This window comes from Colletotrichum fructicola, assembly GCF_000319635.2.
Source record: "Colletotrichum fructicola Nara gc5 chromosome Unknown KSG_Nara_v1_contig05, whole genome shotgun sequence".
NCBI lineage: Eukaryota > Fungi > Ascomycota > Sordariomycetes > Glomerellales > Glomerellaceae > Colletotrichum > Colletotrichum fructicola.
Window position 1 is genome coordinate 4067925 of NW_027094055.1, and position 14287 is coordinate 4082211.

General features: G+C 51.7%; 6 protein-coding genes across 6 annotated transcripts; 2 read left to right on the forward strand and 4 right to left on the reverse strand.

Annotated features, from left to right (window-relative positions):
• Positions 1-1813, reverse strand: CGGC5_v009847 (Cytochrome P450 monooxygenase FUM15; the record flags this gene model as incomplete). Its single annotated transcript, XM_032025488.1, has 4 exons — positions 1-920; positions 1087-1200; positions 1256-1553; positions 1604-1813. 4 exons carry the CDS (start codon positions 1811-1813, stop codon positions 1-3), a joined length of 1542 nt encoding a protein of 513 aa, XP_031877914.1.
• Positions 1814-2609: 796 nt separating this feature from the next.
• FLACCA (Molybdenum cofactor sulfurase) lies at positions 2610-4064 on the reverse strand (the record flags this gene model as incomplete). Its single annotated transcript, XM_032025489.1, has 1 exon — positions 2610-4064. One exon carries the CDS (start codon positions 4062-4064, stop codon positions 2610-2612), a length of 1455 nt encoding a protein of 484 aa, XP_031877890.1.
• A 2072-nt stretch (positions 4065-6136) lies between these two features.
• On the forward strand, positions 6137-6591 carry CGGC5_v009849 (uncharacterized protein; the record flags this gene model as incomplete). The annotated part of the gene is made up of 2 exons (XM_066152226.1): positions 6137-6484; positions 6547-6591. 2 exons carry the CDS (start codon positions 6137-6139, stop codon positions 6589-6591), a joined length of 393 nt encoding a protein of 130 aa, XP_066008528.1.
• A 1730-nt stretch (positions 6592-8321) lies between these two features.
• On the reverse strand, positions 8322-9342 carry yxbG (putative oxidoreductase YxbG; the record flags this gene model as incomplete). The annotated part of the gene is made up of 4 exons (XM_032025490.1): positions 8322-8565; positions 8623-8659; positions 8723-9228; positions 9293-9342. The coding sequence occupies 4 exons, from the start codon at positions 9340-9342 to the stop codon at positions 8322-8324; spliced, it is 837 nt and encodes a 278-aa protein (XP_031877891.1).
• A 722-nt stretch (positions 9343-10064) lies between these two features.
• On the reverse strand, positions 10065-11631 carry CGGC5_v009851 (Succinate-semialdehyde dehydrogenase; the record flags this gene model as incomplete). The annotated part of the gene is made up of 4 exons (XM_032025491.1): positions 10065-10178; positions 10230-10641; positions 10692-11164; positions 11227-11631. The coding sequence occupies 4 exons, from the start codon at positions 11629-11631 to the stop codon at positions 10065-10067; spliced, it is 1404 nt and encodes a 467-aa protein (XP_031877910.1).
• A 747-nt stretch (positions 11632-12378) lies between these two features.
• Positions 12379-14117, forward strand: glnA2-0 (Type-1 glutamine synthetase 2; the record flags this gene model as incomplete). Its single annotated transcript, XM_032025492.1, has 5 exons — positions 12379-12844; positions 12924-13183; positions 13258-13310; positions 13361-14041; positions 14087-14117. 5 exons carry the CDS (start codon positions 12379-12381, stop codon positions 14115-14117), a joined length of 1491 nt encoding a protein of 496 aa, XP_031877934.1.
• Between the last annotated feature and the right edge of the window lie 170 nt (positions 14118-14287).

Below are 14287 nucleotides of genomic sequence, written 5' to 3' on the forward strand. Positions count from 1 at the left end.
TCACAACCGAGAAACATTCACCTTTAGACCTCCCTTGACACGTAAAGCGGGGCTGGGGTTCACCAGAATAATATCCTTCTCTTCAACAGCCGGTTCGAGTTCGAACTTGGACATCACCTCGACCAGAATCATTTTCATCTCCAACATTGCGAACGCTCTCCCAATGCAGGATCGTGGACCCATCAGAAAGCTAGTCATGGCATGAGGATCCGAAGCCTCCCCCGTGAGGTTGTCCCATCTCTCAGGCCTGAACTCGTCGGCGTCCTCGCCCCAAATCATGGGGTTGCGATTAACGATTGTTGGCATCAACACGAGTGGGGTGCCCTTTGGCACGATAGTCCCGCAGATTTCCACGTCATGAACTGGCTCTCTAGCTGCGACAATCCCAGGGGAGCAGAGTCGAAGAGTCTCCTTTAGAACATTGTCGGTGTAGTGAAGGCTCTCTAAGTCGTAGTAATCTGGGTTCGGCTTTCGAGTGATGAGCTCAGTAACTTCCTGTCGGACCTTCTCCTGGATATCTGGATGACGCGTCAACATGTGAGTGCACCAGACCATTGTTGTAGCAGACGTTTCATGGCCGGCGGCGAAGAAATTGAGAATGTTCTGCAGGATCTGATCTTCTGACAAGGGATGGCCCATAGCCTTCGACTCCAAGAGCATATGTGTAAGGACATTGGGTGTGTCCTCTGAGTCGAGTGGTTTTTCGGCAAGCTCGGCCTCTCTCATTTGTATCAGCTTCCGAATCTCAGAGCGGACCAAGGCGTTCGCGGCTTTGTATTTGCGATTTTCTTCCAGCGGAAACGTGCGGATGGCAGGAAATATTGCGTAAATGGCGATCAGGATGCAACCGAACGTGGAAGAATCAAAGCACTGGTTGTAAGACTCGTGGAAAACCGATGGTGTCAAAGTGGTCTGAAAATCTATCCCCAAAGTAAATTCGCTGATAACGTCTAGTGCTACACTGGACCATGCAGAGGAGACTAATGGACAACAAGAGTCAATCAGCAAAGGAGGCTTTTTTCGAGCCTTGAGGTTTGACATTGATGCGAAAATGCCACCGGGTTCACAGATTGAGAAGTTGCTCACCATTAACAAGCCCGTTTTCGTTTTCAATCTTCTGATCAAACAACTGACATATGCGCTTGGCCTTCTTTTGAAAGGTTGAAATGGTGCGCTTGATGCTGGTCAGACCGAATAGCGCTGGTAATCCCATTAGCGTGCTTTGTGGAGAAATCAACACCATGATAAAGCATACCGCTGATCAATTTCCTCTGGGTTCTTGCTTCGTCTCCTTCTTGGAAGATCAGTCCATAGCCCAGGACAGGGGCCATGAGCCTTTTGCTAAACTCTGGCTTGATGTAGGTGTATGATTTCGGAAGGTAGATCTCTTTAAACGCATCGAGTGACGTGACAAGTAGCGACTCGGAGTTGCCAAAGCCCATGAAGCGGATTAAGGGCTCCTTAGGCCACCTCTTCAACCATGTAACATAGGGTTCCCTTGGATCACCCGACAGGAACTGCTTGACGGTGTGGCCCAATAGGAAGTGGTGATCCTGCAGAACAATCAGATCAGAAGAGTATGGAAAAGATTGAATATCAATACCGTCGGACCGGGAAGATGCCTTAGTGGTGATACGTAGTAAGGGTAGATGAACAGGTTGTATGATGCCATCGCGCAATACGACACTGCTAGGCAGGCGAGGAGGCCTTGTGCAACCAACTGCCAGGGGGTCATGTGCAGAGATGGTAGCACTGCAGCAGCGCCGGTCAAGATTATGACAGCATACTGCCACGAATGCTTTGAGGAGCTCATTGCAGCGGGAATTTGTCGAGATGGACGAAAGCTTGGTTGAATGAAAGGTAAGCTGCAGAGTCGACATGTCAAATGACCAGGGGGATATGGGCAGTTTAAATGGAAATCCCAAACCGCGTCCCAAAACCATGGAAAAGAGTGGTTTATCCGCATGAGCAATGCTACCACCCAATGTAAGCCGTTGCGCCTCCCGCAGACGCCTTCAGGTCGAGTGATGAGGCTCCAGTATGACCGATCCCGACGACGTCCGGGGCGGGCGTAAGGTATTCCGAATTAGGAAAACCCTTTCTCCAATCAGACTATCGCTCGGTGAGATGGGATTGGTTGGAATCGATGTCACACCGAGGAAGTGGCCAATCTCACCGTTTCTGGGTGACGAACACCACCTTTGCCATGCAAGACCACGATTCAAATCCCCTCAATTATTGGCCATAAGTGATAAAAGGTGCAGAGAATGCGGCTGGCGGCATTAGTGGCTTGCATATATCTCGGAGCTCTCGACGAGACGGGTTGCTGCGCCGTTGGAAAGGGCAAAATTTGTTTTCGTCTCGGCGCGTGTTGACAATGGCCCCTTGTTCTTTGGCCAGGATTAGATAATTCACCTTGCGGTTATGCATGTTGGGAAGGGCCGGGAAGGGCCGGGACGGGACAGGCAAACATGAGATCGCAGCCTGCGGGGAGCACATCGCACCTGTTGGTGCGTTGGTTCGTTGGTTCTGTTGGTTGGGGCGAGACCAAGCCTCTTTGCGGTTAAGCGGGTGAATCCTGTCTTTTTGTGTATATACCATCTACCCCGTCAACAATGTTCGTGTGGTGGAAGACCTTCCGTGCTGGTAAGCCTATCCCGGTAAGTACTTTGGGCAAAGTTGATGAAACGGTCCACGTCCGCAGCGGTTGACATGAAGCCAAACGAGATCCTGACAGCACCAACAGGGGCGATCATCCGGATGTATGTGTCCAACGACTTGCTGTAAACTTTGCTGAGAGACACCAAAGCTGCCTTTTCCAGACCAAACGCCGTCTCACCCGCCCCTGGATTGCAGAAGCATCCCGTTCTGAGTGAAATCTTCTTTGCTGCAGACTCCTTTGCCACGAGTCTCTCATCAACCACTTTTCCAGAGATGTCGAGGAAATTAAAGCAGACGGTGCCTCCTCTGGATTCCATGTTTGTTGGCCCATATATCCTAGCCATTGGCGAGCCGTCGCTGTGCTCCATCCTGTGCAGCCGATCAAGGCACCATCCAGTCAGGCACCTGACCCTTGTGTCGATGAGGAACATCCCAACATCATCCAACCAATCCAAGCCAACCTGAACGTCAGGTATCGATAAGAAGTTTAGGGTGCCATCCTCAAAGCCCGCTTCGTCAGGGGCGATGGTGTGCCAAGGAACACCAACAGTCGCAGCAGTAATCGTGCCGCCGGAAAACCAAGGCCGCGAGTTGGCCAGCCGAGCCAATGCATCGCGTCGGACGATGAGACAGCCAACGCCGGTGGGGTACCCAAACAGCTTGTACCAGCTGACAATCACAAACTCTGGCTTGACGCCAGTATCTGATAGATTGAGTCGGGACGTCGGCAAATACGCCGCGGCATCCAGTAGTACGTCATATCCCTGTTCCTGTGCGACCTGAACCCAGGAGAGCGGGTGTCGAACGCCACTGAAGTTGCTCTGGGCTGGATAGGCAAACAAGCCACTGCGCCGCGTGCGTGCCGATCCACACGAGAAAAAGCCTCCCTTGCGACGGCTGAGTGCTGACATTAGGTCCGACGGGTCGACCCGCAGCTCCGGGGCTCGGACCGGCACGTAGACCGTTCGCGCGTGGTTTCGGCCGGCATATTCTCGGAGGCCGTTGACGGAGTTGTGGTTATCCGACGTCAACACCAGCCTTGTCCCTCTCTTGAATGGATATGATTCTGCAACGAGACGTGCGGCGCCGGTTGCATTCGGAGTGAAGATGGCGGTGTATTCTTTGGGCGAGGCGTTGAGGTAGTCCAGCACCCGAGCTCTGGCATCTTCGATCAGTCGCGTGGCAGACTGGCTTGTAGGGTTCGTTGAGTGGGGATTGCCGAACAGTGTTTGCCCTAAGCGTTTCTCGTGTGCTCGAACTTGGGACTTCGCAGCCAGCCCAGCGCCGGTGAAGTCAAGATAGAGGTGGCCCTGCTCGTCGAGGTAGCCATATTCTGTCGCCCGCACTTCATCTAGCCGTGAAGTCTGGCTGTACTCAGGGTAAGCGTCTGCGATGCTTTCCATACTGGATGAGATGCGTTAAGTAGTGTCTGTGTGAGGTGAGAATGCGAGGTGAGAAATCGCACCGAAGAGGCAAGAACGGGTACTGAGTAGAGTAGGGAGTCAAGGGAGAACCCGTGCAATTGGGTGCCCAAGATCCCCTAGATTATATGAAGGACGATTTGAAGTGGCAACACGACTTTAGCTGCATGCCAGAGGGGAATCCTTCCGCTAATCGTCCGAACGCCTTCGGCGGCAGATACCTAGGTAGCTCGTAAAATGTCTTCACCCCCTTCACTGCTCAAAAGAACCAAATTCACTGCCTGAGGGGTTGCATCGTAGGACGAACCGGGCCATCGGGGGCCGATTGTGTCTGTAACAAGTGACTCGGTCACGCCTTATTCAAAACGTATCATGCTATGGTTGGCTGGATGAGATAGACCGGTGTTGAAGTTTCCATACAGTAATTCAAGATGCATCCTCACTTCCCTGTCAGGTTGTGTAGCCCCCTCTCGTACGTACTAAACAGTGTTAGGCGCGGTGCATGCATCTCAGTAAAATGGATCGTTGTGATCATGCACTGAAGTAAACTTTGGCCGCGGCTGGGGTAGATGGTCGTGTGCATCCCAGATTAGCACGTCGAGTTTTCCATAGAGCTGCTGTAACCCAGGTCCCAGGATAGAGGGACCGATGTCACGACAGTGGAGTATCAGCATCATGTCTCGAGCTATAAGATGACGGGCTGAATCGAAGGATTGTGGGTGTAGCCGACTGCGCCGTGCGGGTGATGGCAGATGGGCTCTGCAGATCAAGACCTGCATCAAGGGGGTGGGATGGAAGCAAGGCATACACACCACACTTCGTCCCTCGAGCTAGGCGCAAGGGGGAATTCCCCGGATCACGAACCGAGAGACTATCTTCGCCCAGTCATCATTCTATCTTGAATGCCAACATCGCACCCAGTCCGGCGAACCTTTCGGGCGACATTTCGTTTCACAAGGACGTAGGACAGCTGACATTCAATAGTAAGACATGGCCATTTCATCCGCTTCCAGAACATGCGACGCAGAAACTTTCCATGCTCCAACGGAGAGGGTCCAACTCCGCTGGTGAATTGGGCTTCCTTTTTAGGACTCGTACCAGTTCGCCCTATGAGCGTACAGAAACGCAAAAGCTGCAGCCTGGCCAGCCTAGAACTCCCCATGCATGCATCATGGATATGCCCGGCTGTGTTGAAGTGGGCCTTTCCAAGACACTATCACCTGCGCGCAGACCGGACGGCAAGATTCCGTCCTCTGATCGCTCAAAAGACGTGAGGACTGACGCTTCATCACAGATGCCACACTGCCGCCTTCAGGTTTTTTACTCCGCCCGGACATCACGTTCACAAGTCCCTATTTTTCATCCAGTGTGCGTGAACCAGTGAGTATGTAATCGTCCTGAGGTGGTGTGTAAGACGCATGCCAGTGGATGCCCGCCTTCAGCTGCATGGGGATTGGTGCAAAGTCGCTTGACCAGGGCCGTTGATTGGATGTCTCATCACTTGATATTTTCGAGCCACAGCGAGGAACGTAAACATCCAGCCTCGAATCATTGGCTTGACGTAGCACTGGGGCACAGCTTACTCTTCTAGCCCATTTCGAGCCATATTGACTCGCAAATCAACCGAATCAGAGAGGGGAATTCAGCCAAGAAGATGCACTGGAGTGTCACACTCTACGAATTGCTGCTATTGGCCTTGGAGGGGTGCTATCCACGGGCAACATTTGGCCCTTGGTCACAGCATTAGTAATTGGATCACTGTCTAGTTCAACCCGACCATCCTCGGCGTGGGTACGCACTTGACGCGTCAGTAGTGCCTGTGATATATGCAACTACCCGTCGGGTTTCGAGTCTCGAGTCTCGGTGTACGGGAAATTTAGCACGGTGTTCTCGAGACACCATAAGTCAACGTACCCACTTCCGAAACACCCCCCCATGCGAAACACCCAAAAATGCCTCACCGCCACCACTAACCTCCCACTTTCACCAACAACAATATTTTAAACCCTCATCCAAATAACCTCAATTTTTGCACAGAAATTCCTTTTTACGATATGCCTCAGTATACCGAGTTTGAGATCAGCCAGGCGATTGACGCTGTCAGCAATGGCAAGAGTCAGAGGGAGGCAGCTCGTGAATATGGCATCCCACTCGCCACTCTTCACCATCGCCTCCAGGGCCGCCAACCAAGAGCAGCTGCTTTCGAAGACTTCCAGAGGCTCTCTGCTAGTCAGGAGGCCAAGCTGGCCAGCTGGGTGCAAGTCCAGGCTGATCTTGGGCTTGCCCCAACCCATCAGCAACTGAGGGACTTTGCCCATCGCATCCTCATTGCGATGGGAGATACCCAACCTCTAGGGAAGAGATGGGTTAATGCCTTTATCAGGAGGAACCCATCCATCAAGGTCCAGAGAAGTCGATCCATCGATTCTAGGCGCGTTAATGGGGCTTCTACTGAGATTATCAGGGACTGGTTCAAATATCTCGCCATCCCCCAGATTGCAACCATTAAACCAGCCAACAGATATAATATGGATGAGACTGGGATCCTTGAGGGCCAGGGGGATAATGGGCTGGTGCTGGGAAGAGTATCAACAAAGTCAGTGCGGAAAAAGCAGCCCGGATCGCGAGCCTGGGTTTCTATCATCGAGTGTATCTCAGCTGAGGGCATTGCTATCTATCCCCTTGTTATATATAAGGGCAAGACGGTCCAGCAGCAGTGGTTCCCTCTAGATCTTACCCCATATGATGGATGGGAATTCACAGCAACAAAGAATGGCTGGACTACTGATGAGACTGCTGTTGAGTGGCTGAAGAGAGTCTTCATCCCTCAGACTACCCCCAGCAAGTCTGATGAGGCTAGACTGCTTATTCTGGATGGGCATGGGAGCCATACAACAACAGAATTCATGTGGCAGTGCTATATCAACAACATCTATCTGTTGTTTCTGCCGCCGCACACCTCACATGTCCTCCAGCCACTTGATCAGTCGGTCTTCAGCCCTGTTAAGTCAGCCTATAGAAAGCAGCTTGGATATCTCACCCAATGGAACGACTCCACTATTATAGGCAAAAGGAACTTTATTTCCTGCTATCAGAAAGCACGCCTGGCTGGGCTGACGGTAGATAACATCAAAAGTGGCTGGAAGTGGACTGGATTATGGCCTGTTGCTATAGCCAAGCCTCTCATGAGCTCCCTGCTGTTGCCTAAGGCCTCAACAACAACAGCAACACCATCAACACCATCAACACCACTCAATAAGACTGCTCAAAGCATCCAGGATGCCCAGGATATAAGTGGATTAGCATCTGCTGGATCTGCTGTTGCGTGGTCTACACCTAAGAGGGTGAAGGATCTAGATAGTCAACTGCAGCTGTTTAGTCAGTTAGAGCAAAGTATTACTACACAACGCCAGTTATTCAGAAAGGTCAAAAAAGGATTCCAAGAGCAGTCTATACAGCTGGCTACTGCCCAGCATGAAATCCAGCTTCTCCAGGCCCAAGTTAACAACAGTGCAGCAAGGAAGAGAAAGGCTGTCAAAGTCGACCCTAATACTAAGTTTGCGACTATCGGCGATATACAGCAAGCCCAGATTGAGGCTAGCGAGGTTGAAATTAATACAGATGAATCCAGCGCCTCTGATTACCCTAGTGAGGCAGAAAGCTGCATAGTGGTTGCAACTATGCCTCGTTGATAGTTAATTGAAATTGGTGGTGTTGTTGCGATACCATTATTTTTGGGTGTTTCGCATGGGGGGGTGTTTCGGAAGTGGGTACGTTGACTTAATGCCGCAGAGGGGTTCACCCCAGGACAACAAGCAGATCGAGATTCTGGCCCTCGAGTGATTTCCGGCACGCTATGTCACACGGCTAGGCTAATTGAGGGCCAGGCCAGGCTCGTCGGAAAGACCCAACGGCGGGAATTTCGAACGGCGCGTGCCACGTCAATTAGCGTTGATCGGGGCTGAGTTTAAGACAGCATAAAGTCGGCTCGACCGATCAACGCTTATAGCCTCATTTCATCCACGTGGAAAGCTTCAACCTAATCTCAACGCTTATGTTGAACAACAGGCGCACCTGGAATTAGCCTATTGTTCGATACTACATCACGTACGTCCGTAACATCCAGACTCTTCAGCCCCAGGAGCTAGTATCGGAGCTGAAGCTTTCTGGATTTTCTCGCTGGTGTTATCATCAACGTGTCCATCGCACAAATGACGGACCTGACCACGGCGAACTCTCTTATTGCTTTCCCAAGTTCCGAGGGGGGTCGGTGGGAGGTCCATCGGGTGTCACGTAGGCCTTCGTGAGTCCACCATCCACAACCAGGTCATGAGCGTTGACAAAGCTACTCTCGTCGCTGGCGAGGAAAATAGCAGCTTGTGCTTGCTCGATAGCCTCTCCAAATCGGCCCGTTGGGAAGTGAACCTCTCGTCTGAATCGCTTCTCTTTGTCGTCACCCAGAAAGTCTTGAAGCATCGGAGTACTGTGTCGTGTTAGAATAGCAATCAAACAGCTGAGGTATTCGTGTAATAATGCTTACTTCAGAGGTGCTGGGCAAATGGTATTAAAGCGGAAGCCTGTGGATGGGCATACCATTAGCTGGCGAAAGCATCACATGGTGCAGGGTCCGCGGTACTCACCCTCTCTAGCGTGCACAATCGCCATCTCTCTTGTGAAAGCCATAACAGCACCCTTACTGGCAGTATATGCCACCTGAGGAGTTGCGGATCCGACAATTGAAACCATGCTGGCAGTGTTGATGATGCTGCCCTTCTTCTTGCCATGCTTGCGCAGAGATCTGACGGCGTATTTGCTTCCATACCAGACGCCCTTAACATTGACGTCAAACGTCTTGTCCCAGATGTCGGCAGGGCACTCTTCGGCGTCACCATCTTTCGGATGCATGATGCCTGCGTTGTTGAAGATGACGTCCAGGCCGCCCCAGCTGTCCAACTGAGCGACGGCTTTCTCTACCTCGGACTCCCTCGACACGTCAACAACAAGTGATTCAAGAAGTCCTCTGGCTTTGGGTACAAGCTCCTTCACGCGGGCCAGGGCTTTATCCAAGATTGAATGGTTGATGTCGGTCATCAGAACCGAAGCACCCTCCTTATACATGAGAATCGAGGCTTCGAGGCCAATACCACTGCCATGTACATGTCAGTAGGGTTTACCAGGAGAAGGCAAATGATGGGAGAAAAGTGACATACCCAGCGGCACCCGTGACTATAATATTCTTCCCTTCGAGTCTGCCTGACATGATGCTGTGGTTCTTATACGACTGGGCAGGTTGGAGTCAAAACAGCTGAAGGCTGAAAAGGGAACGGAGGTTCAGGCTACTTCCGACGGGTTGATGTCTAATGAGCTCTCACTGATAAAACGCATCCTCACCAGGCCTTTATATAGCTTGTGTCCTTCAGATTGATCGCATCTGAATGTCGCCGGCCGCGACGAAGCTGCGTTCTGGTGGATATGCGGAATCCCGAGCCCATGCCCCTTGCGCGGGGTTCTTCGACCGCCATCGGCGGCTTCCCGATCAAAGCTCCGACTACTGGGGTGTTGGAATATGTATGCTTATCAGACGGCTCCGATGCCAACGTGGGGGTTCCGGACCGCGGTCGTCCCGAACTTCCGTTCCTTCACAGGAGACCGCGCAGCACATTAATGCCGAACACTCAAGACCTCATTTGTTTAGTGATATCAGGGTCATAATGTTGGACAGGCTGATTGTGCCTTGCGTAGCTGATTCACGTTGGCCTTGATGCAAACATCATGCTATCCGCGAATCGCCGTATAATCTTTCATTGGGAGAATCTCTTATGATCAAGGGCCCACGTTCGTGCACATCTCTGGGTTGACGTCAACGATGCTGATTAAAGCTTGAGGATTTGGCTTTGTGCCGGGACAAAATTTCGTCATTTGAGTGGTACAGAGATCTAAAGCTGAATAACCTATGCAAGAACTCCATATCACATCTAGCTCCTAAGCCTGTTGCTGCTTGACATGATAACTTTTCAACTTGACGAAGAAATCAAATCCCTTTGGCCCCAAAGTGCATCCCAGCCCCGACTTCTTCCAGCCAGTCCAAGCAAGATCCTACAACACACGTTAGCAGCTTGTTTACGATCTCACGCATTTGGAACCTACTGGATTGGGGTAATCACAACGATTGACAAACACGGTGCCAGCCTCGAGACTCTCAATCATCTCCTCTCCACGAGGGATATCTGTGGTCCAAACGCTGGCAGTCAGGCCATAGTCCGTGTCGTTCATGAGTTGAATTGCCTCATCGTCGTTCTGGACACATATCACAGGGATGATTGGGCCAAAAGTCTCCTCCTTCGCGATTATCATGTCATGTGTGACGCCTGTGAGAATCCGCGGGATTACATAGTTGCCGTCAGCGGAAGGGTTCTGAAATGTGGCATTGAACGGCGTGGCATCACGGGCGCCCTTGTTGAGTGCATCTTCGACTTGTTGTTCAATCAACTTCTGGGCAGCTCGTGAAATGACCGGCCCAACGTTAGTTGATGCATCCAGCGGATCGCCGAGTTTATACCTGGGTTTTGTCAGCGGGGATGCACCAGTCAGATTATCTACCAGACTTACATCTTCAACTCATCTTGCAGCTCTTGGACAAAAGCATCATGGATGTCTTTATGCACGTAAATCCGCTCCACAGCGCAGCAACTCTGGCCTGAATTGAAGACAGCGCCATCCACAAGCTGAGCTGCTACATATTTCAAGTCCGCGTCAGGCCGCACGTATGCTGGGTCATTCCCTCCAAGCTCAAGGTTCAGAGGGATCGTGCGATGGGCCGCGGCTTCACGCAAAGCCAGCCCTCCCGCAGTCGAGCCGGTGAAGCTCACCGCTTGTATCTCGGGGATCTTCACAAGTTCGTTGAGAACGGCAGGATCTCCGGACTGGACTACCTGGAGGACGTTCGTAGGCAGACCAGCTTCGGCAAATATCTCGGCGATTCGCGTGCCGACTAAAGGTGTTTGCGGCGACGGCTTCAAGATGACCGTATTTCCAGCTAAGAGTGCTGGAACCAGCGCGTTCACGATGATGAGGTACGGGAACTGGAAAGGGGCTTTGGTCAGTTACACAGGAATTCGTGGCCGTTCATAGAATATTGACATACGTTCCATGCGAATACCACGAGAGTCGGGCCAACTGGGACCTTCTTGATCCATCTCCTGAACCCTGCCTCGGGACGACCAGGTACATCGCGCAAGGCTTCTTCGGCGATGTCAAGAAGGTAGTCGGCACGCTTCTGCATCGTCTCAATTTCCTTATGGCTGTACGCAATAGGGCGACCCATTTGCTCACTGAGTTCGCGCCCAAGATCATGCTTGCGTTCTTGGATGAGCTGTAGGCCTCGCATCACCATCTCCTTTCTCTCCGACAGAGACAACAGCTTGAACTTTTGGAAGGCATCCTGAGAGGATTTGGCGATGGCCTTCGCATCTTCAAGACTCGTACTGGGAGTGTTGAGAAGGACCTTGTTGGTTGACGGAGAGATCGTTTGAATGGCAGTGGTAGACATTATGGAAGAAGGATGGCTCGGATCCGAGGGAGACCAATTGGTGATGCCCAGGAGAGAAAATGGTTATCGGAAGTTTATGGTAAGCATCACCGTAACTTTGGGAATTGATGCATTGTGGCCTGTAAGTCCTGATATAAAGCTTATCGGCATGCATAGCCTCGCCATATCATTGATGGCGAGTGAAATCGGCTGAAATGGTGGTTCCCGAGCTGTAGGGACATCTTCAGATCGTTGCCGCGATAAGGGAATGTTGTCGGTATCATGAGCCCCGATCGGGCCAAGGTTTGCCGTCTCCGACTCGATCACGGGGGTTCATTGCTAAGGCCGACAGTATTCACGGGTCACCACAATCTCACCGCTCTCCAAACATGGTGCTGCTCAACAATGATGGAGTGATGAGCGCGATGGCACCATGGGAAACCGCGCTATCGCGGTCTCGGACCGCGCCGCCCGATCGCCCCGCATCAGGTCCCCCGCACATAACGGACATCGGGGCTTCGGGGTCGGATCATAGCCGGCCGGGTGAAACGGTCACTTCAACAACTTCCAATCCGCAAGCCAATGTTGCTGGGCGGCGAGTCTGGATCCATAGAACAGGCGACATCCATGTAAGCTCGATCAGAAGGAAGACTTTGTACCAGCCCCTTTCTACTCCTTGACAACTAAAAAGAGTCAAGAACACCCCCTTGATCTCCAACTGCACCTTGACATCATCCCCTGCACGCCATATTCTTCCCGTCAACAGCAATGGACCAACGCTCACAAGCCACATTATGCACCCTCCGAAGCGCCACACATGCCAGCACTATTGCAACCGTGGACAACATTGAGGCTATTTTAGCAAATGATGAAAAGGTCAGGGTCGCAGGAGTTGATGCCGACGGTATCCTTCGAGGCAAGATCATGGACAAGGAGAAGTTCTTGTCCTGTATTACCGGCGGATTCGGCATGAGTTCTGCCATCTTTGCCTGGGATATCCACGATGTTTTATTCACGACAGAGACGAAGATCGCAACAAGCGAAGATGGATTTGCCGATTTTGTTGCTTTCCCCGACCTTTCATCCTTCCGGAGACTCCCTACAGAAGACGACATCCCTTTCTTTCTGTTGAGCTTTGCTGTAGGCAACAATCCGGTCTTCGCTTGCCCGCGTAGCATGATTCATCAGCTATGTGATAAGTTAGCAGAGGCAGGGTGTAGAGCCCTTGCTGGAGGTACGCAACCCTTTCCCGGATTCATTGACCTTGAGCTGTTCTTCAGTGGAGTGAGAGCCATAGAGCTGACGTTGAGAAGTGGAGCTCGAGTTCATGAAATTTCAGACACCCTCAGAAGACGGATATGGATTGCCACAGGGCAGACAAAACCTGTCTACGTTCTTGGAGAAAAATACACCTTCGGCCTTGCGTCCTCTTACTGGCGGCATGTTTGGCTACAGCACATCACGTCCGATAGCCTCGAAGAAGTACTTCCATGAGATATTTGACTTTAGCAAGAAGGCAAACTGCGGGTTGGAAGGCTGGCATACGGAAAGCGGCCCCGGCGTCTACGAGGCTGTAAGTCGCCCTATGTTGTTTGAATGATACGTTCAACTTTTGAACGACTTTCTAACGGTCATGCGCACTTCAAGGCTCTAACGGTCAGCCCAATCGACGAGATGGCAGACAAAGTTTCCATTTTCAAGTGAGTCGAACTTATGTTGAGGCTATCAAACTTGCTACTAATATCAACAGACTGATCACCAAATCGCTCGGAGTGGAACACGGAGTGACGCCTTGCTTTCTCGCCAAGCCAACCCACGGCCTGCCTGGCAACTCAGGGCATATCCATGTATCTCTAACCAATCTGGACGGAAAGAACATCTTCGCTCGGTCGGGTCCCCCCGATCAAACAGCCGCATGGCCAGACATCGCACAGCTATCTGACGTTGGTAGATATTTCCTGGCCGGGATTCTCGTAGCTCTGCCAGATATCATGCCTCTTTTAGCACCGTCGATCAACTCTTACAAGCGCTTGGTGGAGAACTTCTGGGCCCCCGTAGATGTCAGCTGGGGCCTCGAAGACCGCCTTGCCAGTGTGCGCCTAATTGCGCCTCCGGTATGCAAACCAGCGGCGACAAGATTTGAAGTGCGCATCCCAGGAGCCGATCTGCATCCCCATTACGCTCTGACGGCGATCGTGGCTGCGGGCTGGCGAGGTGTTATGAAGAAGCTGGACATACCCATCCCGCCCGCGAAGATCCAACGCAAAGACACAAAGACTGAGTTGCTTCCTGACTCGCTCCTTGAGGCAACACACAGATTCAAGGCACCTGATAGTTTGGCCAGAGAGATCCTTGGGGACGATTTTGTGGATTTCTTTGCTGCTACGAGAGAACATGAGCTGCGTGTGTGGAGGGAAGCAGTCACTGATTGGTAAGACCTCTTTCTGAAGCTATGGGATGAAGCTGACCATCACAGGGAGTTTCGACGATACATTGAAGTAGCCTGATGGCGATAATAGGGCTGATTGGAAGAGGAGCTGTGAGAGGGGTGTCTAGGCCAAGTACCAATTGCATTATTATCTACCTATTTGGTCTACGGACAGGTCTGGGTCACTCAGCCTCGTATATGGAGATCTAGATTTCAGAGAAGACTTCGCATCGGGTTCCCCTGCCTCGC